At 36.3% G+C, this 25809-nt stretch overlaps 2 protein-coding genes, 1 non-coding gene and 1 pseudogene across 3 annotated transcripts; 1 reads left to right on the top strand and 3 right to left on the bottom strand.

Moving 5' to 3' along the window:
• Positions 1–1706: 1706 nt before the first annotated feature.
• Positions 1707–1791, top strand: TRNAM-CAU (transfer RNA methionine (anticodon CAU)). Its single transcript is given in 2 exon segments — positions 1707–1744; positions 1756–1791. It is a non-coding gene; the product is annotated as a tRNA-Met (tRNA).
• Positions 1792–1995: 204 nt separating this feature from the next.
• Positions 1996–6905, bottom strand: LOC107776169 (cyclase-like protein 1). The gene is made up of 5 exons (XM_016596020.2): positions 6358–6905; positions 6221–6265; positions 4526–4598; positions 4230–4404; positions 1996–2332 (listed from the first exon to the last, which is right to left on the bottom strand). The coding sequence occupies exons 1-5, from the start codon at positions 6848–6850 to the stop codon at positions 2207–2209; spliced, it is 912 nt and encodes a 303-aa protein (XP_016451506.1). The 5' UTR covers positions 6851–6905; the 3' UTR covers positions 1996–2206.
• A 6697-nt stretch (positions 6906–13602) lies between these two features.
• Positions 13603–18666, bottom strand: LOC107785064 (cyclase-like protein 3; annotated as a pseudogene).
• A 130-nt stretch (positions 18667–18796) lies between these two features.
• LOC107785065 (D-3-phosphoglycerate dehydrogenase 3, chloroplastic-like) lies at positions 18797–22195 on the bottom strand. The gene is made up of 5 exons (XM_016606290.2): positions 21520–22195; positions 20488–20864; positions 20182–20292; positions 20006–20101; positions 18797–19714 (listed from the first exon to the last, which is right to left on the bottom strand). The coding sequence occupies exons 1-5, from the start codon at positions 22061–22063 to the stop codon at positions 19043–19045; spliced, it is 1800 nt and encodes a 599-aa protein (XP_016461776.1). The 5' UTR covers positions 22064–22195; the 3' UTR covers positions 18797–19042.
• Positions 22196–25809: the final 3614 nt, after the last annotated feature.

The raw sequence follows: 25809 nt of genomic DNA, 5'->3' as shown, positions 1-25809 counted from the left end.
CCTTTTTGTGCCTCCCGTAATGGGTTTTGGCCCTAATCCCCCTTTTTGGTTTTTTTTTAATTAGTTTGCTAAAATGACCAATATGCCCTTTTCTAAAAAAAAATTACGAAATATTACACATGACCCAGAAACGCCATAAAATAAACTCGAAAGTCATGGCGAGGAAATAAATATTGGTGAGTAGGTCGTTTCCTATGGACCTACAAAATTTCAGGCCAATCAGAGTTCGTCAAAAAAGTTTCTACATAATCAACATGCACCAATACACACAAAAAAATAGATATAATTACAAATTCATGTTGCATGACCTCGAAATACCATAAAATGAACACGAAATCATTGTGAAGCAATAAGTATTGGTCACCAAGCCGTTTCTTATGGACGTACAAAATTTCAGGTCAATCGGAGTCTGTCAAAACTTTTGCAAAATCGACATGTACTAATATTATGTCCATTTTTCGTATGCAAAATCGACATGCACTAATAATACCCGCGAAAAAGTTTCAGGGGTCATGGCATAGGAATTAATTATTACGTCTATTTTTCGTATGTTTATATACATGATGATTTTCTTGAATTTGATTGACGGACTCCGATTGGCCTAAAAATTAGTTAAACTATCGGATAAGGACTAGTGAGCAAATACTCACCATGACAAATATCATTTTTTGTGTTTTGAAATCATAAAATAGGAATTAATTTTTACGTTCATTTTACGTGTATACATGATGATTTTCTTGAATTTAGTCTACGTACTCCGATTGACCTTAAAATTGTAAAACCATCAGATATGGCATTATGAGCAATATCACCATCACTAGCATTATTTTTTGGAGTTTCGGGACTATGATTTAGGAATTAATGATTATGCCCATTTTTCGTATATTGATGATTTTCTTGATTTTGGGTGACGGACTCTGATTGGCCTAAAATTGGTGGAACTATTGGATATGGCCTTATGAGCAATACTTACCATGACTAACGTCATTTTTTGGCGTTCGGGATCATGAAACAGACATTAATGATTATGTCCATTTTTTCATGAGTTTTTATATACATGATAAAGTTTTTGAATTTATTGGATGGACTCTGATTGGTTTAAAAATTGATGGAACCATCGGATACGGCTGAGCAATACTCATCATGACTAACATTATTTTTTTACGTTTCGGGGTCATAACACATGAATTAATTATTATGTTTATTTTTTCGTGTATACATGATGATTTTCTTGAATTTAGTTGATAGATTTCAATTGGTCTAAAAATTGGTGTAACCAAAGGATGCAGAATGTTCAAATTTTGTAAGAAGAAGAAACTCAACTTATTGACTTAAAATCGAATATTCAAACTATCCAATCCAATTAATTCGAAATCGAATTTGAAAAATCCATTTTGCCGAGCTTATATGGATTGGATTTGAATTGTAATTTTTTGGTCCGAAAACTGAATATCCAAACCAAAATTTTCATATCCAATTCCAACTGCCCGAATGCCACCTTAAGTTTGGACCTTAGAATTTATTCCAATTTGGACCTTGGAATTTTTTCCAAAGAAACATCAATTTTCGAACTCCTTATCTATGACCCTATTCAGATTACCATCGCGAAATGCTATTAGCTAGTATAAGTTTTTGTTGATTAATTTGATAGACACGTGAAATAAAAGCGTTTACATTTAGGATTGAATGTACCCACACACCATCAAGGGGTGGTGGCGCAGTTGGCTAGCGCGTAGGTCTCATAGCTTCTGAGTTATCCTGAGGTCGAGAGTTCGAGCCTCTCTCACCCCATAACATATTTTTTCAAATACCATTTCTTCTTGTTGTGCAAAATGCATTCCCTCTTAATCTCTCCGATTCAGGCCAAGTGCAGAGAGATTGACTACGAGAACTCTCAGCTTTAGAGAAGACTTATACAGAAGGGAGAGGGAGACGAGAACGTAATATGATTCTTTAAAATGAACTAAGTCATGTGTCTCAGTAAGGCAAGAAGAATAGCTAGGAATATACGATCCACGTAATAACATGAATAAACATCAGTACCATCTCTACTACTGCATAGTCACATGGGTCGATAAGGCTAAAGGAAGCTAGTACATAAATACATGTAAGTCTCATAACAATTTCTTGAACATTCTTAGTTAACGAAACTGGTTGAAATTTTGACAATTTTCTCCGTGAAAAAGTATTAGCTGCCTTGACATGATTAATGGAAGAGGATGCACCTGGCAGGTGAACCATCGCCATGATTCAACCTCAGAGGTAGGCAGTGAATTGTGTAAACTCCTGGGACGACATCATCAAGCTTGAGGCCTTCCACCGGAATTATATCCTGATGCATATAAAAAGAATACTTAACAGTTAGTAACCAAGTAAAAGCATAGATAAAACCTAGAGAGTATTAGAAAAAAGTATTCAAAGAAAGCTTTGAAGCTTGAAAAATCACTGTCCTTGATGAAATATAGCATCTAGGGGAATACAAACAAGTTTCTTCAAGGTTCCATTTTCCTTGAAGAAACATTGGCATTTAGGAGAATACAAACAAGTTTCTGCGAGATACAATCCAAACAGATACTGCAAACTTAGCCACCTCTCAGAAAAATAGTAAAAAGTTGAATTTATAGAAGTGAAACCATGTCTATTCTCATTAATGTGGTTGTTGCTTATGCTTTCCTAAGCCAATGGTCTATTGGAAACAGCCTCTCTATCTTCACAAGATAGGGATAAGGTCTGCGTACACACTACCTTCTCCAGACCCCACGGTGTGGGATAATACTGGGTATGTTGTTGTTGTAAACCAAGTCTATTCTGAATACACATAGTATTTCATTAACATTTAATAGACATATATTGTTTTATTCAAAATTGAATATTAACTATTATTCTAAATTACTTGGAGAATTTTACTTATAAAGCCTTTAAAAAGGCCTTTGGGCCGTCAATGTGGGACTTCTCACTTTATATTAGGGAAAAGGGTCAGATTACTCCGTCTAAATTTACTCCTACCGTTAGCATAATAAACAATTTTACCCCTAACCCTAAGGGTGCTCCACAATGGCAACAATCTTATCAATTAAAATGCCAATGTGGATTCCATGTCATAATTTTTGTACAATATTTGCTTTAAAAAAAAACTAAACCCACTTAAATTTAGTCTTCTCCTCCAAAGCTCCGGCCGCCGTGACAAATCCCGCAGAGGCGCAATCCAGTAGGAGGAAGCACCATCGGCCGTATATATAAAAAAAACAATAAAGAAACTTCAATGTGGCTACATAAGTAACTTTACATTTGTTAATTAGAGAAAGTTTAGTCCCTTTCTGATTTATCTTTTTCTCTTCGCTGTATTTTTTCAAACAGATTTGACTCTATTCACTAGTTTTAAATCTACAACTCTTTCGAAAAAATGCTGCACAAAATCTATTTTTGGTTGCGCAGGCATGTCTCAAATGGATTCAGATCCATTTACTTTCTCAGTTTTGACTGTTCAATTCAGCGATAGATTCGAAGCTCGACGAATCCAAAGAATTGCTAATCAACCAGGGGATATACAATTCAAAAGCCTCGAAATCTGACGAGAATTTGACTAAATCGAATGAGTTGAGTGATTCAGATCTCAAGCCGAATGAGATTCGAACAGTCTGAATATGTACAATCAAACAATGCGGAGGCATTAAAATTGATCACATCGAATGATTCAAATCGGAAGGTGGATGTACCGAAGCATGATGATAATGTTCAATCAGAGAAGAGAACAAGATTTAAGTGGGTTATTAGATTTAAGTTCCTTTAGTTATTTAATGTAAAAAAATTATGACATCGAATCCACGTTGGCATTTTAATTGATGAGATTGCTATCATTGTGGAGCACCGTTAGGGTTAGGGGTAAAATTGTTCATTACGCTAACGGTAGGAGTAAATTTAGACGAAAAGTATAATGGAGTATAAATATAGACTATTTTCAATAGTACAGGGTATATCTGACCCTTTTCCCTTTATATTACAAACGACAAAACAAAGAGGACTCTATTAAGAGTTCTAAGAGAAAGAAGAACACTTGCTGCTCAAGACAATGGAGTGCCACATGGTGGAGAAGCGAAACGGATTAGCAAGTGAAATTTGTAGATATTATGCAGCTGGTAGTAAACAAGAAACTTAAAATACTATTCTTCAACAAAGGGGTTTTCAATCTTACAGGTAAACCGAAATGAGCAAATGGATGTTATACTTACTTTAGGAGCCAGAAGAAGTTGATGAACTTTAGTGAGCTGATCCTTGGGATTAATTGCGACAGACAAGTAATCAACACCAACCAGTTTGATGTCAGTATTCTGGACCAGATACTCTGCTCCATCTGAGGTGAATGCTGTATAGGAGGAATCAAATTCTTTCTTGTACATCAGCCTCCTGTTTTACATTCAAAAAATATAGTATATACATTAAACACAACACGGATGACAAAATGAAGAACTAACTTGTGTAGGCATTTTAGCAGGGTTGCACCAAATATGAACAAAGGAATAAGTACCTGTCGGTGTTTAATGTTCGAAAGATAACACGTTTTACTCCTCGGGGTATGTTCAATGACCTCATCACTTCAGCTGATTAACAAGAAAACAAGCAAAACTCTTATGTTTCGTCCCATTGAGAGCAAAATATTGTATAAGGTATGGGGTAGAACAAGAGATGATCTATTCTCTGTTTTGTTTGGTTTTTCTTTTCAGAAAGACTCAACTAGTAAGAATTTTGGCAATGCATATGAAAAAGAATGTCAGTAGGCCTTTAAATTACTCTTTGGCTAGATAGTCAGCGAACAAAATGACTTAGTGTAGTTTTAGTCATCCCATCTAGTACAAGTAATAATTTTAACCATTTCAATTGAGAAAATTTCCACATACCATTATACTTTTGAGGCCAAATTATTTTGTCTCTTCAACTTACTAACCTCGGAGGATTTATCGGAAATAACCCCTCTACCTTCAAGGTACGGGTAAGGTGTGCGTACACGTTATCCTCCTTAGAACCCTTTGTGGGATTATACTGGGTTTGTTGTTAACTTACTAACCTACTGCATCAGTGGTGCATCTAGAGTATTGTTACTGGGTTTCCGAGAACCCAGTAACTTTTGAATAGACGTTGTATTTCTATTTAGAAATCCACTAAATATTTATAAATATCTAAATGTAAACCCAGTTATTATTATATATTAATTTGACATTACGGTAGAACTCATAAACTTCAAATCCTAGATCTGTCTCTCTACTGCATTACGCACTCTTGTACTAACACCTTATAGCTAATAAAACAATCTAAAACTAACACGGGTCCCAAAGAAATACAAGCTTTAAGGCAACTAAAGTTAAAAAGATAGATTAAAGTGATTAATAGCTTGTTTGGCGAAGCTTCTAGCATGCCGAAAGTGTTTGGGTTTTTTTTCAAAAAAAGTACTTTTTTCCTCAATTTGAAGTGTTTGGCCAATTTATTTTTTGAAAAAAAAGTACTTTTGGCTAGAAGCAGAAGAAGTTTTGAAGAAGCAGAAAAAAATAACTTCTCTCCAGAAGCAGAAGCAGTTTTGACTAGTATTCCTATCAAAAATACCCTTTGCAAAATATTATATATATCAAAATAACCTTACTTAGTTTAAACTATTAAGTAATATAAAATGACTTTTGGGATGAACTTTCATATTTATTGGATGATTTTTGATATATTTAAATTATCTTGAAAGAATAAAGTACTTTTCAATTTTATTTTTATATTTTACTTAAATAAAATAAAAAACTTAATTATTATCTTTAATAATAAAAATTTATAATTATTTATCTACTTATATAATATTAACTATTAAGCAAATATTTTCATGTCCTTATTTATAATTTGACACATAAAAGCACTTTTTGAAAAGCTTGGCCAAACACAAATTATTGTTCAAAAGTGCTTTTCAAATTGATTATCAAAACACAAACTGTTTTTATCCAAAAATATTTTTTTTAAAAACACTCAGCTTGGCAAATCAGGCTATAAATTTTTGTATATTAGAAAGAAAGCTGTTTTCCATAAAACAGCTGAAAAACGAAAAACAGTCAAAATGCTGTTTTTAAGAAAATGCCCTTCAACAACGAAAAATTGCCAATTTTTTCAAAACCAAATCCAAACAAAAATTATTTTTCAGAAATCAAAACTAAACCGATACATATGCTTACTGTTTAACAAAAGACCATACCTGTAATATTCTTGTCCCGTGGAGTTTCCACTACAAGAACAGGACCTAAATTTACAAAACTAAAGTTATCCCAAAATTCTGAAACAGATGATTTTCAGTTTTATAGAAAAGAATAAAGAGATGGGCAAAAGCATTACCATTTAAGGTTCGGAGATCAAGCGAAACGACATCGTAACCGAGCTCGAAAAGAGTCTCATTGAAATGTCCAGGAGCATCAACATGTGTACCAGAATGAGTAGAAAGGTTGAAGACTGAATCATTTGAGAGATCACCCAATTTGATACTTGTCTGAAGTCTTATGAAGTTGCCTAACCCATTTTTTGAACCGAAAGCTGGCAAATCAGGAACATATTTATGGGAAATGTCAATTACCTTTTTTTGCCTGTAATTTCTCTCTTCTCTCGTGATAATTTGAAAGTCAGAAGTGCTCACTGCCCCGGCGGCGCTGACGACGGAGACAAGTGTCAGTACGGCGGCGAGCGGCAGCAGGAGAGCGAACAGTGTGTGACTGGTCATGTTGATGATGGGGTTTTTTCTATCTTTTTTTTTGTTTGGAAGGAGAAGAAGAGAGACTGAAGAGACAGGTGATGAAATAGTTCTATGCAGAATAGTGATTTGTAGTTTTGACATTTCAAAGCAGATACATTCAACTATGCTAAAGTCTTTGGACAAATAAATGCAGTTGAATTGGGCAAAACAATTATTGAAATTGGACAAAAAGTTGTTGGGGAATGTCCTACTTTTTTTAGAAAAAGAAAAGTCTCTGAAATACTTTCATTTGAAATACTCTTACAATCTACAAGGTTCGCTAGAAAAAAGATATTTGAGTTAAGTGAGGAGAGCAACGAGCGTGTACACAGGTAATCTGTACAGGCACCTTGCCTAAAGAGGTATAAAGATTGTTTCTTATAAATCCAGCTTAAGAAAAATAAAAAGAAATAGTAATAAAAACAAGTACAAACTCATATGGGAGAAGAAATAGCTGGAACCTAAGATTAGCTACATCATTTCCTGCCATTTAGAAACTAGCAACTTCGTTCTTGGGCACCTGCCCACTACCAAAGTCAACAAAATTGGCCTTTTCCCCTTTCACGTTGGAAATATGGCATATCCATGCACAACATAACCATCGGGGGGGTCTTTTGGTACGAGAAATAAGGTAAGATAAGACCATATACGATAGTCGTCAAACTTGAAATTATTTTATCTTACTTCTCATATGATATGAATTAATTCTGGAATTATAATTTCGGAATAATTTAGTCTGCGCATCAAACAAACTCCTTAGAATTTGGCTGAAGAACGTTTGTGATTCATACATTGATCATATCAAATTCCCCTTGTACAAATGTGAAAATTTGGGCCAAATAACTGCAAAGTCCTTAGCTTCTAATATCTGATAAACATCACCAAAGAAAAGTTTGACAGAAAAATCCAATGCTGAATAACCCCCCTCCCCCCCCCCCTCCCACACACACACCCAAAGCCCATAAAGATTGTGAAAATAGGGGTGGTATGTGGGTCGGGTCCGGTCCTAAGTGGGCTTCGCGGGCCCAGTCCTAAGCAGTACCGGGTTTCGCGGGCTACATGTTGGAACCGGCCCGGGACCACGAACTAACGGTCCCGGGTTAAGTAGGCCGGTCTCGGACCCAAGCAGGCCTAAGTGGGCCCAACAGATACTTTCTATTTTTTAATTTTTTTTTATACAAGTTAGAGAAAAAAATGGTAATAAAAATATCTAAGGCAATTTGTAAATTATATTATAGAATTGTCACCTATATATATATATCTATATATATATATATATATAAACTTATATATATACTATACTATATATAGTAAGATGTATATATAGTATAGTATATACTATATTATACTATATATACAGCTTAAGATATATAAAAAGACAAAAATATTTTAAAGAGATATTCAAAGCAATGCGTTATAATTTTATTATAGCATTAAAAAATCATGGCAATATCTTTCTTAGTCTTCCTCCCCCCTATGGAATGAGCACAACAAGGTGTTAATACCACCATTGAGAAGAAAAAGAAACTAATCAAGATGTGCCAAAATACAAGTTACATATTAATTAACATGGTATCTCTTACAAATTTCATAAATCTTTCAAGGTCCAGAGGAATTTCCGTTGGTGGTGGCGAAAAAGAAGCTTGGTCATCACCGCTTCCAGGCGAAGCATCATCCTCCGCAAGTTCAGCTAGCATTTCTTCGTAAGCTTCGTCTACCTCTGGTTGTGATTCAGCAAGTCCAAAATTTCTTCTTTCCGAACGGATCCAATCTCTAAAAAGTACTGATTTTTCCAAGCTCTCCCTCATAGACGCTCTATAATCACCGAGTTGAAGTCTTGCTTGACAGAAAACGCTCTTTGATGCCACAGTTGAACCTTGAATAGTTAAAATGTCTCGGGCCATCCTTGAAAGAATCGGAAAGTGTTTTTCTTTGCCCTTCCACCATTCCAAAATATTAAAGGAGCCGTCGGGATTCACTTCCTCAATTCCCTGTGACAAATAAACTTCAAGCTCATTTAGTTGTGAAAAATCACTAGTACTAGAACCTTGAGAACCCTTGAACCCTGCCCAAGCACTAAGTGCTCTTATTCCCGCAGTTCTTTTAGATGATTGAGAACTAGAAAAAGAAGGAGATGGAACATTTGGTCTAGCATGATCTAATGCAACTTGATAAGCATTATAAATTATTTGAACATTTATTTTAATTGAGGCTATTGCGTCCGAAAGTTTAGACAACTCCTCATCTTCAAGTGCTAAACTATTATAAACAGTTTCATACCAAAATTGAGTACCTCCTAATTTCATAGTAGGATTTAACAATGCAGCAACACCATAAATAGGGGGAATAGGGAAAAAATATTTTTTAAACTTTTTTCTCATAGAATCAATAGCAAGTTGATAAATTTCCCCACTATCTGAAAAATGATCAAATAAATTTGCAAGTTCTGCAATATAAACTAAACAGTTAGATATAGTAGGATAATATTGCCCAGAAAATTCATTTGTAGCAATATGAAATTTTTCTAAAAAATCTACAAGCATTTTAACATTAGCCCAATCCGCATTTGTAAGGTGCTCATCATCATCACTTACATGAGCATTAAACGTTGAGTTTATGGGGTTTCTATATTCATATGCAACAACTAAACTTTCATACATGTAATTCCATCTAGTCGGACAAGGTTTAGGAACCTTTCTTTCTCTTAGGCCAAATTCATCGCATCTTTTAAAATATTCTCTAAGTCTACTTCTACGTTTTGAATAAAAAAGCCAATTAAGAGCCATTTTAACTTTTTCAATTTCAACATTTAAAATTCGCATACCATCACCCACAATTAAATTGTAAATATGACAAATACATCTAACATGAAAAATGTTACTAAATGCAGGACTTAGTGTAGTAGTAAGCAAGGCTACAACATTTGTGTTACTAGTAGCATTATCCATTGAAACTGACATTATTTTATCACTAATGCAAAAATATCTACAAATATCCGTAATCGTGCTAGAAATAAACTGTTCTGTGTGACGTGAATTAATTATTATATAAGCAATAATGCGCTTTTGCATTATCCAATCCTCATCAATCTAATGACTGGTAACAGTAAGGTAATCACAGTCATAATTACTTCTACCAATATCAGTTGTAATAGCAACACGACAATTTATATGAGTAAATAAATAGCGCAAATATTGTTCATATTCATATTTATATTTATAAATATTGCTCTTTACGGTTGTGCGAGGAAAACCTTTATAAGTAGGATTATAAATTTTTCTAATATAATGCACAAAGTGAGGGTTAGAAGGAAAACTATAGGGTAAGCACATAACAGTAACCATTTTTGCCAATTCTTCCCGATCGTTTTTTGGATCATAATATAAAATACCACCGGTAACAGTGTTAATTCCCGGTTGAAATTGATTTGACCTGGTACTAAGGTCAGCCTGACTAGGTGCACTTGTCCCCTCGGCCAAAGCTTTCATACGAAAATATATAGCTTTATCTTAAGGGTGTAGCAATATGTGTCTAGTCAAACTTCCCTCCCCCTCCCTGGACTTCCAACATATTTAAAAACTAACTCTTTGTCACAAGTTTTACATTTAGCCCTATTTTTTTCTCTTAGTTGAGTAAAAAATGACCAAACAAGAAATGTTTCTGCCCGTTTAGAAAGTTGTCTAGAAAAAGTAGGGGCAGTAACAGGAGGGTCAGACGGGACATCATTTGGATTATTATTAGTTGAGTTAACTTCAGGAGCAGGACTAGTGGGTGTATCGTCATCCGGTTGCGTTTCATCAAAATATATTTCTTCATCATCATTTTCATCAATAGTTGGATTACCATAAAGAGCATTCATATATTCATGATTTAATTGTTCACCGGGTGCAATATTATGGCAAAATTGACTCTCGGTAAATTGTAATAAACTATTATCGCTATCAAGAATAGGAGGTGTAGGACGGGTAACAGGTTTGGGTCGGGGAGCCGGGGGAAGTGGAGGAGGAACAGATTGGCTACTAGATTCACCACTATTGGATTTTTCCTTATTTTTACTAAATATTTTTTTAAGGAATAAGTCATCTTAATTAATCAAGCAAAGTAAATAAAACAAACAAAACTATAATATTAAAACTTAAGAGTTGGAACGAGTTTACCGAATTGACGAACAACTTGTTGAAAATTAATTATCGTTGAAAACTTGAAGACTTCAATTCACCAACTTCACAATTTTGCACAAAATGTAATAATTAAGTAAGCAATTATAAAAGAATATTAGAGAGAGATAGAGAGAGATTGAGAGAGATTGATGATTTTGTGGGAAAAATGAAAGAATGAGGGGGTATTTATAATTGAAAATAGGAAAAAAGTGTAATTATAAAAAGTTTGGGGTTAAAACAAAGTTTGGGGGGTTAAATGGCTATTTTGCAAATAGCCACGGCTATTTTGACAGACCAAACGGCTAGTTTTTAAATAGCCAAACGGTCAATTTTTTTTTAAAAAAAAAATTATCCGTTGGGTCCGAATAGGCCCTTTTGAACCGGTCCCGATCTCGCGGGCCTCCCCTATAGGACCGGCCCAATACCCAGCCCACCTCCCTACGGTCCCGGTCCTATCCGGTTAGGACCGTTTAGGACCACCGCCCATTTGGACTTGCAGTCCTGGGCCGGTCCTAACCGGCCCACATGCCACCCATTGTGAAATGAGATTTTTTTCATTCTATACAATATTTGAAACTTATTTATCAAAATTGTCCTAGTTTTGTATATTACCCGCCCTAAATAAGAATTATTTACGAATTATATACAATCAATTATTATTGCCTTAAATTAGGAGATTAAGTTACATCTTTTTTCTTTTTTTTCTCTCCTCTCCTCTTTCCCTATTCTCTGCTGCCTCTCTCCATACACAATCCATTATTAGTGTCTTAAATTAGGGGATTCAGTTACGCCTTTCCTTTTTTCTCTCATCTCCTCTCCTTTTTCTCATTTTTTGCTCATCTATGCTCTCCAGATCTATACAATCTGCTCTTACAAAACCCACTTCCCTCCGTCACTCTATTTTTCTAACTATTTCAGACTTCTTAAAGATACATAGAGGATTTTTGTGGGACAAAACTGAGAAAGAAATCGTATTTTTTTAGTTATAAATTTTGGAGGAAAATGGAACTAGTGTTAGTAGAAGTAGTAGAAATTTGGAGCAACGGCCATGTCTGAAGAGTACTAACTGTCACTGTTGTTTGCTTGAGATTTACAGGCAGGAAGACTACTATTTATGTTGTGTTCTTCTATTTTGTTTTTCTTTTCTTTTTTTAATAAAATGATTTTGTCTTTTTTCATAACTAATGTTAACTAAGTGCTTTTTGCTTTCTTTTCTTTCCTTCCTTTTTGAGTTTAACTTATGTATATAATGGCGTACAAAAATATTTATAAGTTATATATTAAGTAACTAGACTCATGATACGCACGTTAATAAGCTTTTGAAAGTGCACCCAAGGGAGTGGCCTAGTGGTCAATGAAGTGGGTGAGAACCATGAAGTCTTAGGTTCAAATCCCAGCGAAGGCAAATACTAGGTGATTTCTTCCCATCTATCCAAGCCTTGGTGGATAGAATTACCTGGTACCTGTTGCAGGTATCCCGTGAAATTAGTAGAGGTACGCGCAAGCTGACCCGGACACCACGATTATCAAAAAAAATATAATAAGCTTTTGGAAGTCATTAATTTTTGGAAGTCCTCGATCATCCACCAATATATTAAAAGATCTTCAATCAAATATTGAAAAAGTTGAATGCCGAAATATTTAAATTTGATAAATCTATAACAATATATAAACTAAAAATAAATATTATATAACTAATTATACAGTACAAAACTTATTATAACTTATCTACAACTTTCATACATTATTTTTACCCAGTTGAATACAACTACAATATCATACACAACTTAAATACAATTTTCATACAAATTTTATACAATATGTAGTTTGTATATATTTTGTATATGATGTGTTCGTCTTTCTCTCTGAAATTTCAATCAAAATTTTCTCTTTTAATACAATTTTGATACATATCAACAACTTTATGTAAAAAAAAAAAGTATTTATAACTTAGATACATATTTATAACTTTATGTAATTACTCCAGGCGTCCGAGCCCACGCGGGAGGCATGGACTATAACATACGAAATTTGGCAATCGGGTGAAATTCCAGTTTTATAGCACTAAAACGCCAAAAATGAGTAATGGTCATGTCGATTTGGTGACTATTATTCTTTAGGTCGTTTTTTATGGTCCGACAAAATTTTAGGCGATCCGAATCCGGGCACTCGGGCCCATGCAGGAGGCGTGGACACATGAAAATCTGGGAATCAGACGGTATTCTAGTTTTATGGCCATAAAATACCAAAAAATGAGAAAGGGTCACGGCGAGGCGGTGACTATTGTTCCTTATGTCGTTTTTTATGGGCCGGCAAAATTTTATACGATCCGAGTCCGGGCACCCGGGCCCATGCAGGAGGCATGGTAGCAGACGAAAAACTAGAAATCGGGCGAAATTCTAGTTTTATGTCCCTAAAACGCCAAAAACGAGTAACGGTCATGGGAGACGGTGACTATTGTTCCTTAGGCCGTTTTTTATGGGCCGAAATTTTTTTTGGCAATCTGAGTTCGGGCGCTCAGGCCAATGCAGGAGGCGTGGGCTATAGCACACGAAAATTTAGAAATAAGGCGGAATTCCAGTTTTACGGCCCTAAAACGACAAAAAATGAGTAATGATCATGGCGAGGCAATCCACGTAAAAACATGAATAAACATCAGTACCATCTCTACTACTGCATAGTCACATGGGTCGATAAGGCTAAAGGAAGCTAGTACATAAATACATGTAAGTCTCATAACAATTTCTTGAACATTCTTAGTTAACGAAACTGGTTGAAATTTTGACAATTTTCTCCGTGAAAAAGTATTAGCTGCCTTGACATGATTAATGGAAGAGGATGCACCTGGCAGGTGAACCATCGCCATGATTCAACCTCAGAGGTAGGCAGTGAATTGTGTAAACTCCTGGGACGACATCATCAAGCTTGAGGCCTTCCACCGGAATTATATCCTGATGCATATAAAAAGAATACTTAACAGTTAGTAACCAAGTAAAAGCATAGATAAAACCTAGAGAGTATTAGAAAAAAGTATTCAAAGAAAGCTTTGAAGCTTGAAAAATCACTGTCCTTGATGAAATATAGCATCTAGGGGAATACAAACAAGTTTCTTCAAGGTTCCATTTTCCTTGAAGAAACATTGGCATTTAGGAGAATACAAACAAGTTTCTGCGAGATACAATCCAAACAGATACTGCAAACTTAGCCACCTCTCAGAAAAATAGTAAAAAGTTGAATTTATAGAAGTGAAACCATGTCTATTCTCATTAATGTGGTTGTTGCTTATGCTTTCCTAAGCCAATGGTCTATTGGAAACAGCCTCTCTATCTTCACAAGATAGGGATAAGGTCTGCGTACACACTACCTTCTCCAGACCCCACGGTGTGGGATAATACTGGGTATGTTGTTGTTGTAAACCAAGTCTATTCTGAATACACATAGTATTTCATTAACATTTAATAGACATATATTGTTTTATTCAAAATTGAATATTAACTATTATTCTAAATTACTTGGAGAATTTTACTTATAAAGCCTTTAAAAAGGCCTTTGGGCCGCCAATGTGGGACTTCTCACTTTATATTACAAACTACAAAACAAAGAGGACTCTATTAAGAGTTCTAAGAGAAAGAAGAACACTTGCTACTCAAGACAATGGAGTGCCACATGGTGGAGAAGCGAAAAGGATTAGCGAAAAGGATTAGCAAGTGAACAACAACAACGACGACGACCCAGTAAAATTTTACTAGTGGGGTGTGGGGAGGGTAGTGTGTATGCAGATCTTACCCCTATCCCGAGGAGTAGAGAGACTGTTTTCGAAAGACTCTTGGCTCAAGAAGGCAAAAGGAAACAATATCAGTACCACCAATAGATATCATAAGATAACAACATCATGAAAACCAGAAAATAGATGCAAAGCAAAAGCGATAGCCAGTAAATAGACCTGGCATTATGAAAAACAAAAGAGTAGTAAGACACAACATTATCATTGGCTGTCTTAGACAAAAATCCTACCAAACTAGCCTCACAAAGGTACGAACTAAGGCAAGACTCAACTACCTCCTAACGTACAACTCAAATGCTCGACCTTCACACCTTCCTATCAAGGGTCATGTCCTGCCAGATGCTAACCTCCACTTCATCCACCCCACCCCAATACGGTGTGTGATATCCTCGTCGATCTCCCCTCCCCCCTGGAGAACCGACCCAAGGTACTTGAAACAGCCTCTACTATGGATGACCTGTGATTCAAGCTTCACATCTACGTCCACTTCCCTCGACTCAGCGCTGAACTTACACTCCAGGTATTCCGTCTTTGTCTTGCTCAACTTGAAACCCTTAGACTCAAGAGCTTGTCTCCAAACCTCCATCCTCTTGTTAACACCGGCTCGCGTCTCATCAATCAGAATCATATCATCAACGAATAACATACACCATGGCACCTCCCCTTGAATATGGTGTGTTAACGCGTCCATTACCGGGGCAAATATGAACGGGCTGAGCACAGAACCTTGGTGCAACCCCATAACAACCGAAAAATGCTTAGAGTCGCCTCCTACTGTCCTGACCCAAGTCTTTGCCCCATCATACATATCCTTAATCGCTCTAATATAGGCAACCGGCACACCTTTAGCCTCCAAGCATCTCCAGAGAACTTCTCTAGGAACCTTGTCATACGCTTTCTCTAGATCAATAAACACCATGTGCAGATCCTTCTTCCTCTCCTTGTACTGTTCCACTAGTCTCCTAATAAGGTGTATAGCTTCTGTAGTGGAACGACCCGGCATAAACCCAAACTGGCTGTCGGATATAGACACCGTCCTCCTCACCCTCGCATCAACCACCCTCTCCCAAACTTTCATGGTATGACTCAGTAATTTGATACCCTTTAATTGTTACAACTCTGGATATCACCATTATTCTTATACAACGGAACTATCGTACTCCACTTCCACTCATCTGGCATCTTCTTTGTACGAAAAATAACATTAAACAGCTCAGTCAGCCACTTCAAGCCTGCTCTACCCACACACTTTCAAAATTCAACCGGAATTTCGTCCGGTCCGGTTGCTCTGCCCCTACTCATCTTACACATAGCTCCCACGACCTCCTCAACCTTGATGCGCTTGCAGTACCCAAAGTCACGGTAACTCTCGGAATGCTCCAGTTCACCCAGCACAATATCTCGATCCCCCTTCTTCATTCAGGAGTTTATGAAAGTAAGTCTGTCATCTTCTCTTAATCAGGGCATCTCCCGTCAATACTCTACCATCTTCGTCCTTGATGCATCTCACTTGGTCCAAATCCCGAGCCTTCCTCTCTCTCGTCTTGGCCAACCAGAATAACTTCTTCTCCCCGCCTTTCTCCCCCAGTTCCTCGTATATACGACCATAAGCCGCAGTCTTAGCCTCCGTAACCGCCAACTTAGCTTCCTTCCTAGCTACTTTATACCTCTCCATGCACGCTCGCCTCTCCTCCTCACATGTGCTCCCTACTAACTTCAGGTACGCCGCCTTCTTCGCTTCCACTTTACCTTGAACCACTTCATTCCACCACCAGTCTCTTTTGTGCCCTCCAGAGATGCCCGTCGAAACCCCTAACACCTTTTTCGCAACCTCCCTTATACAGTCTGATGTCGTCGACCAAATAGTGCTCGCGTCACCACTGCTCCTCCAGGCTCCCATAGCCGACAACCACCCCTCCAACTCCTGGGCTTTAATCTTAGTCAAGTGAAGTTTGTAGATAATATGCAGTTGGTAGCAAACAAGAAACTTAAAACACTACTCTTCAACAAGGGGGTTTTCAATCTTACAGGTACACCGATATTGAAAATGGATGTTGTACTTACTTTAGGAGCCAGAAGAAGTTGATGAACTTTAGCTAGCTCATCCTTGGGATTAATTGCGACAGACAAGTAATCAACACCAACCAGTTTGATGTCGGTGTACTGGACCAGATACTCTGCTCCATCTGAGGTGAATGCTGTATAGGAAGAATCAAATTCCTTCTTGTGCATCAGCCTCCTGTTTGGACCAACATATATTACATTCAACACCACACGGATGACAAAACAAAAGAACCAACTAGTGTAGGCATTTTAGCAGGGTTGGACCAAATAAATGCATCAAATATGAACAAACGAATAAGTACCTGTCGGTGTTTAATGTTCGAAAAAGAACACGTTTTACTCCTCGGGGTATGTTCAATGACCTCATAACTTCAGCTGACGAACAAGAAGACAAGCAAAACTCTTAGGTTTCCTCTCACTGAGAGCAAAATATTGTATAAGGAGAGAACACGCTTACTACTTGGTGCCAAACTATAGGGTATGGTGTAGAAAAAGAGAATCACTATTCTCTGTTTTTGTTTTCTTTTCAGAAAGACTCATCTAGTAAGATTTTTGGCAATGCATATGAAAAAAGAATGTCAGTAGGCCTTTGAATTACTCTTTGGCTAGATAGTCAGCGAACAAAATGACTTAGTGTAGTTTTAGTCATCCCATCTAGTACAAGTAATAATTTTAACCATATCAATTGAGAAAATTTTCACATACCATTATACTTTGGAGGACAAATTATTTTGTCTCTTAAACTTACTAACCTACTTTTTTTGAGTCGAGAGTCTATCAGAAACAACCTCTTTAACTTTGATGTAAGGATAAGGTCTGCGCAGACACTACACACTAAATTTACTAACCTACTCCATATCAGAAAAGATAAAGATACTCCATACCGTCGACGGTTTTAGGACAAGAGTGCGTCGACCACGTAAGGCAACTAAAGTTAAAAAGATAAATTAAAGTGACTAAATTTTGTATATTAGAAAGAAAGCTGTTTTCCATGAAACATCTGAAAAAGGAAAAACAGTCAAAATGCTGTTTTCCAGAAAATGCCCTTCAACACTGAAAAATTGCCAATATTTTCAAAAGCAAATCCAAACAAACATTATTTTTCAGTAATCAAAATTAAACCAATACATATGCTTACTGTTTAACAAATGACCATACCTGTAATATTCTTGTCCCGTGGAGTGTCCACTACAAGAACAGGACCTAAATTTAAAAAACTAAAGTCATCCCAAATTTCTGAAACAGCTGATTTTTCAGTTTAAAAGGGGGAAAAAAAGGTGATGGGCAAAAGCATTACCATTTAAGGTTCGGAGATCAAGAGAAACGCCATCGTAACCGAGCTCGAAAAGAGTCTCATTGAAATGTCCAGGAGCATCAACATGTGTACCAGAATGAGTAGAAAGGTTAAAAACCGAATAATTTGAGAGGTCTCCCAATTAGATGCTTGTCTGAAGTCTTATGAAGTTGCCTAACCCATTTTTTGAACCGTAAGCTGGCAAATAAGGAACATATTTATGTGAAATGTCAATTACTTTTTTTCCCCTGTAATTTCTCTCTTCTCTCGTGATTTTTTGGAAGTCAGAAGTGTTCACTGCCCCGGCGGAGCTGACGACGGTGACAAGTGTCAGTACGGCGGCGATCGACAGCAGGAGGGACTGTTGTGTGTGACTGGTCATGGGGATGATGGGTTTTTTTCCTTTCTATTTTTGGAAGGAGAAGAGAGGACCGAAGAGATAGAGGTGATGAAATAGTTATATGCAGATTGGTGACTTGTAGTTTTATAACGGCAAATTTGGCATTGGAAAGAAGATACATGCAACTATGCAAAGTTTTTGACAAATAATTGGAGTTGGAATTGGGGAAAGAAAATTACTGAAGTTAAAATTGGATATAAAAATTTGTGGAAGAAATTATAGCTGTGTTTGGAATGTCGTACTTTTTTTAGGAAAAAAAAAAGTCTGTGAAGGTTTAAAGATTTCGAAAATTTCATTTGAAATACTCTTACAATCTACAAGGTTAGCTAGAAAAAAGATATTTGAGTTCGAGTTCAATTTTTCTTTTATTTCACAGAGAGATGCATACTGATAAAACATCACCAAAGATAAAGTTTGACAGAAAAATCTAAAGATTGTCAAATTGACAACTAAATGTACTACACTTCTAATTTCACATCCAAATTATTTTTTTATCCTACACTAGACTACTTGTAAACAAACAACATCATCAAAATTTGGCCTCGTAGTGAATTCAGACAGAAATCTAACAAACAACATCATCAAACAGTTGTTATAATTTAAGGTAAACAAACTCCTCAACAGCAGGAATTTCCCCAATCCTCTTCAATGACTCCTTGCTTGGTTGCTCATCCACTCCAATAGCCATAACCGCGTGCTTCCTTGGAGCAACCCTTCCAACACTCATGAAACTTACATTCACATTCTCCTCAGACAAGATGCTACCCACCTTCCCGATCATTCCTGGCTGATCAACCTGTCTACAGAGAATGATGCTGCCTTCCAAGCTCACATCCACTTCAAAAGATCCAACTTTTGTCAAATGAGGGATTCCATCTTTTACCCTGCCCTCCACTCTAATCTCTCCAGAATCAGAAACAGCACTTGCAAACTTGGACTCCACATTGGCAATCTGAACCCGAATGAACTCGAGTGGACTTTCTGGTGAACCATTTAGAAGAGATCTTTCTTCAGCTATTCTTAGTCCTCTCTGTTTAGCAGTGAAATCTGCATTGACCAAGTTCACAAAGGCACTGGAAATAGGCTCAATCAATCCCTTAGTTATCATGGCACGAAGCAATCTTGTGTCAAGATCATCAGGTGCTCTAGCTGAACCATACGTCACTTTCACTGATTTCACACCACTTCCACCTGCGACTAGTTGGACAGCAAGTCTACCAAGTTTTTCAGCCAGTTCGACAAAAGGCTTCAGCTCGGAGAGCACCTGCATTATAGGGAGATAGAAATGATATTTCCTTTCTTTAATTCCATAAACCACAACCAAATTAATCTTCCAAGACCCCCTTCCTCAAAAAACAAATGAAAAAGAACAATGCATTTATATCTGCGCACTGGGAGGAGACTCTTGTACAATTACCAATAATTGGTCAATTTGAAACATGCAAGAATTAACTAAGTGGGCAGGCTAATTAGTTGAAGGCACTGTATGGAGCCTTTCATAATTTGAACTAAGATGTTAAAGGGATTATAACCAGTAAATATTCAGCACATTTACCTCAGCAGGCACCATTGGAGCATTGACAGCAGTAGCAGCAAGCTCTCCTTTCAAAGCTCCAACAACAGCTTCTGCTATCTCAATGGCCACCCCTTCCTGAACAAGAAGTTCAGACAGTATCACAATATGTATCAGCTGGTAAAAAAGTGTGACACTAGTGCAGACATCACACAGACCTGCGCTTCCATAGTACTAGCGCCAAGATGAGGCGTTGCAGTTACATTCTCATGTTGAATCAACTTACTATCCTTTGATGGTGGCTCCACAGTGAAGACATCAAGTGCTGCCTGCAAGATTTATTCATACGTCAATACGGATAAGCTATGGCAAAAGCCTATTTTATAGTTTAATCCAGGATTGGACAAGACAGGTGGAAAGTAAATATTGGTTTTAGACTCTCAACTGTCAAACAGACATGAATATCAGCAAAATACAAAGAAAGATGCAGTTTGACAAATAAGTGCATAATATATAGCCAGGACCTGTGCCACAATTCCAGCATCAAGTGCCCTGACCAAAGCATCTTCATCAATCACTCCCCCACGAGCAACATTGACAATTCGCACACCCTTTTTCATCTTTGCGAAAGTTTCATCATTTAGGACCTTCTTAGTTGCAGATGTAAGTGGCATGTGAAGTGAGATAAAATCTGCAGACGCAATGGCTTCATCAAAGCTAACAAGCTCCACCCCAATGGCACGTGCACGGTCAGCAGGGGCATATGGATCATGAGCAATAACATGCATGCCAAGCCCCTTAGCTCGCCTGGCAACTTCTGATCCAACCTTCCCAAAACCCATCACAGCAAGTGTTTTGCCAACTAGGGAGACACCAACATATTTGTTTCTCAGCCACTTTCCTGGAAACAATATCATGGGAAAGTTTCAACATTACAATCTCCAGGTGCAAACACAACCAGGATAACAGAGGAACTATTAGCAGCCATAAATATGTACATGCAATCAATAGAGGTTTCCTGACTAGTTCTCCCATATAAAATTTCCAATTTCACATTCCTAACAATAGCAAATTCATTCAAAGCATTTCCTTCCATTAGAATATTACTTTGCCAGTTACTTAATGGTTAGTGTTCCCCTCTTCAAGATAGAGCCCATGAGAGATGAAACACTCTAGCATTTTGATGCCTACATTGAAGAACCACCTAAGCGAAGCGGATTGTTCAGCCTGTCCTAGTCTGAGGATAAGTACGCCTCACGGAGCCTTTAACACTGGTACTATGACAAACAGATCCGCATAAATTCTCATTAAATAAGGGTAAGAACGACTATAGTCTTTTCTCTCTTACAAATAAATAATCTGAACAACTGAACCAATTTATAATAGATCGGATACCATAGCCGCAAAGCAATGGTTTTTAGCAGAATTACGTCTAGATAATCTCATATTCAAACTAAAATACTTTCACATTGACAAAACAGATCAAATTCAGGAAATAACTACGAACGTCATTTGTATAGATAGAACTAAAAAAAAAACGTGTACAATATACTAACCAGCTTTCACGGAAGCATCGGCTTGAGCAATATTTCGAGCCATAGCGGTGAGTAATGCGATTCCATGCTCCGCAGCAGCAACAGTGTTAGCAGTGGGCGCATTAACAACAAGGCATCCATGCTCAGTTGCCGCTGCAAGATCCACATTATCAATTCCCACACCAGCTCGTCCAACAACTTTAAGCCGTCCACCGGACGACTCAAATACCTCACGGCTCACCTTCGTACCACTCCGTACAATCAACGCATCACACAATGAGATCTTATTGCGGAGTTCCTCGGGACTCAGGTTATACGAACAATCCACGTCAGCGAATTCCTTTAGGAGATCTACTCCTGCCTCGCCGAGTTTTTCAGCTACAAGGACCGTAGGTTTTGCGCCCATGGAGAATATAACGAAACGTGGGTACTGACGCTGATCGCGGCGGGGAGACAAGGCGGCGACGGCGAAAACGGAGGAGGAACCGATGCGTGTTTTCCATGAGAGAGAGGTGTGGGAGGGTTTGGTGGAGAAATTTAAAGTCGAAGAAGCAGATGCCGCCATTTTTACAGATGATTTTTCAGCGTTTCTTTTAATATACAGAGTGCTAAATCGGTGTGACGAAGGAGAAGTTGGTGTGTAGGAGGCGGAGAGAGAGGAAGAAATGAATTATATATCCGAATTTCCCAGGAGCAATTATAGAGAGGTTAAGGGGGTGCTTTGTGTTACAGGCTGTTTAGTGACTTTTAGCAAAAAAGTTTTTATTTTGCTAATTAATTTAAAAAGTACTTCTGAGCATCAATTAGCTAGCGTTTGGTCATAAATTCCCAAATTTGTTCTGAAAAATTTGATTTTGGTAAAATTTGGTTTGAAGATGAAAATGTGTTTGGACATCAGTTTTCAAAACATATTTTCCAAATTTATTTAAAAAAAATATGAAACATAACTTATACCTACAAGTTCTAAAAACTATCACAAATACCCAACAGTACCATTATCAATAACATTCATTATATTATCACAAACCATAGTCCTGAACATAAATAAATTTGATACAAAATTATGATTTTTATAATGAACTACATGATACACTATCAGGTGACCGAGAAGACAAAACAACATTGTTACAAAATAATAAATGGTGGACTCTTTTATGAAATACAAAAGTTTGGGATAATTTTTAAAAAATGTAATAGTGATATTTTGGCCCAAAACCAGCTATTGAGCTAGTTTTGAGATTTGGGATTTTGCTAAAATATAAGCAAAATCTATGGCCAAACCCCCAAACATATGTTTGCCAAATAAAACCCAAATTTATTTTGTCAAAATCTATGGCCAAACGGGTCCTTAGTGTTTGGCCAAGATTTACAAAAATGCTTCTAAGTTTATTTTTCTCAAAAATATTTTTCAAAAAAGTATTTTTGGAGAGAAGCTACTTTTTTCTGCCTCTCCAAAACTGCTTCTGCTTCTCTTTAAAAGTATTTTTTTTATCAAAAACTTGGCCAAACACTTTAATTTTAGAAAAAGCACTTTTGGCAAAAAAAAAGTGATTTTGCCTCAAAAGAAACTTGGCCAAACAGGCTATTAGAATGAGATGAAAATAAATTTTCCCGAAAAAATTATGTCTCGAAAAAATTTCTAACACCTTTTGAAAACAAACATAATTTGGTTGATTTTATTTGAAACTAATATTAAATATAAAACCTTTTTTCATGAAACATATTAAACGAAATTACTCTCTAATGAATTATGATGTATGTTGTTACCCCCTTTGGGAGAAAATGTCCAAAATAGTCCAGTATTTTTGGACTTTAACTCAAACTAGTCCTATTTCTTTCACATGTAGCATTAATAGTCCATATTCTTTAATAAAGTGGTACACTTTTAGTCTCCATGTTTGATATGAAAAAATATATTTTTCAATTTTCTCATGTTGGTTGGCTTAAATATTTTGGAAAATATTTTCCTCATGAACTCATTTTTCTCCAATTGGAGGAAAATATTTTCCCTATCAAGAGAATGAAAAATATTTTCCAAAACTTTTCTTCAACCCTCCACACCCTTTTCTTCACTGTTTACATTTTTTAGCCATATACATAGATTATATATTTATTATACATAATTATACACATATAATACATAAATTATACCTCCACCAGCTATTTTTAGTTTAAGCAGATAAGTAGGCGGCTATTTGGGTTAATTCTTCTTCTTTTTATGATGTAGAAAAAGTATTTTCTTTCATTTCAACAAAATAATGTGCAAAAAATATTTTCTTTTCATGATATGGAAAAAATATTTTCTTTCATTTTAACAAAATGAGTACTTTTTTCATGTTGTAGAAAGAGTACTTTCTTTTTCAACAAAAAAAAGAGTATTTTCTTTTTAGTTGTGTAACGCAAATTTCAACGTTATTTTTGTGAGAAAAGGTAAAGCAACACATTACACTACTGGAAAATAGCACAATTTCGACTGCCAAAACTGTCGGAATTCGATCGAAAATCACGAATATTCGGCTACTTTCCGACCAAAATTGGTCCGTCGGAAAACAGCTGGTCGAAAAATAATTTCCGACCGAATCCGTTGGTGATTTCCGACCAAAGTAGTCGGAACGATCAAAAAGGTCAGACGACCAAATATATTCAAATTTCCGACCAAAGTGGTCGAAATTTTACCGACCGAATCGGTCGTAATAATATAAATAAAAATAATTATTTATTTAAAAATAAATAATAAAAATATATAATTTTCGACAGAATCAGTCGGAAATTAATAATTTAAAAAATTATTTAATTTCCGACGGAATCCGTCGAAAACTGTTAAATATTAAAAAATAATTAATTTCCGACCGATTCCGTCAGAAATTTGGGTGTTTTTGGTAAAATCTAGGCAGTTGTCCGACTGTTTCCGTCGGAAATCAGTCGGAATTTTCAGTAAAACGGGCAGAATTCTGCTCAATTTTGAGCTACACCACTTGTTAGACTATTACAATACTATAACGCCAACAACCAATCAACAAATATAACATCTAGACCAACAATACCAACCATTAACACAATCAATATCATCCATTAACACAATCTAAAGTCTAAACCAACAATATCAACCATTAACACAATCTAAACCAACAATACCAACCATTAAACCTTATAATTTTGGGCATAAAAACTTCGAAATAGTAGCCCACATTCAAGTTTAAAAACAAAACACAAAGTTGTCTCTCACAATCAAGTTTACCAATCAACCAAAATATCACAACTAAACTACTACACATCAGATTCAGTTTGTTCATCCTCATCATCAGATAGATCCTGCCCATATTTTCTCCTTAATTCCTTCATCTTAACAAATGCTCCGAATTGGGAGTCCAACTGTTGCTTCAAATCACGAATTTTATTTCTCATATCTTCCATTTGTTCTTGATTTTGAGAAGAAGAAGAAGAATTGGCTAAGAGTCGATTTGGATGACCTGTAGGTTGACGTACTCCAAATCCGTAGACTCTGCCTTTGTTTACTCTACCGCTGCCTCTGTCCATAATGTAGTCGTATCATCAGGTGTTGGTTGAGTTGAAGGAGGGTGAGTTTGTTTCCATTCTTTCACCCGTTTATGATAATCTTACTGAAATGAAAACATAACTATTATGTAAACAAACTAATATTAATAAACCATGAATAATTATGAAGTTAGTATTTTACATATGTGTCTGGCACACACGTCTCAACCCGGTGTTCTCTTGTACCATCATTCTTCTTTTTCTTATGCGTCTCCTTGAAGACCTCAGCGTGACTCATATCTCGCCCTCTTTCCTTTTCCTTCATAACAAAAAGTATGAGTTACATATTACAATCGTAAAATTCTATATGTAAAACTAAGAAAAATTTTATAAGTAATTACCAATCTTAGTTTATGGGCCGCAAAACTAATCGAACCTCATGTGTGCAACGAGCCACCTTTACTGGAGGCACGATTTGTATTTGCTTGGTCACTCTTCTTTCTCCATTCTGTGGTATTCCATTTCTCAAGAAGTTTATTCCAAACATCTTCTCTTAACCACTCCAGCATTTTACCAGCATTCCGAGCAGCAAACAAAGTATCTTTAATCCGCTTAGCAGCCTTCTTCTCGAAAATATTATTTATTTTATTTTGATGTTGAGGATGCCATGTACACTTTGTCTTCAATATAAAAAAGTAACATTAGATGAAGACGATAATTATTAAATAAATGTAATCAATTTTTACCCTAAATTGATTCCACATTTGCTCTCTGATGCTATACGGTATCTGTCTCCAAATATTCCACGGCTTATGA

This window comes from Nicotiana tabacum, chromosome 24 (genome assembly GCF_000715075.1).
Source record: "Nicotiana tabacum cultivar K326 chromosome 24, ASM71507v2, whole genome shotgun sequence".
Lineage (NCBI taxonomy): Eukaryota > Viridiplantae > Streptophyta > Magnoliopsida > Solanales > Solanaceae > Nicotiana > Nicotiana tabacum.
This window is presented reverse-complemented; position numbering and strand designations above follow the sequence as displayed.

Bases quoted from the DNA above. Each gene is read 5' to 3' on its own strand.
- LOC107785065 (XM_016606290.2), bottom strand. From the start codon at position 22,063: ATGGCGGCATCTGCTTCTTCGACTTTAAATTTCTCCACCAAACCCTCC. The intron at 20,293-20,487 runs GTCCTGGCTATA...TAAATCTTGCAG, and splicing joins ATGCTGGAATTGTGGCACAG to GCAGCACTTGATGTCTTCAC. The intron at 20,102-20,181 runs GTCTGTGTGATG...CTTCTTGTTCAG, and splicing joins CTAGTACTATGGAAGCGCAG to GAAGGGGTGGCCATTGAGAT.
- LOC107776169 (XM_016596020.2), bottom strand. From the start codon at position 6,850: ATGTCAAAACTACAAATCACTATTCTGCATAGAACTATTTCATCACCT. The intron at 6,266-6,357 runs GTAATGCTTTTG...TTGTAAATTTAG, and splicing joins TGATCTCCGAACCTTAAATG to GTCCTGTTCTTGTAGTGGAA. The intron at 4,599-6,220 runs GTATGGTCTTTT...CTTGTTAATCAG, and splicing joins ACGGGACAAGAATATTACAG to CTGAAGTGATGAGGTCATTG.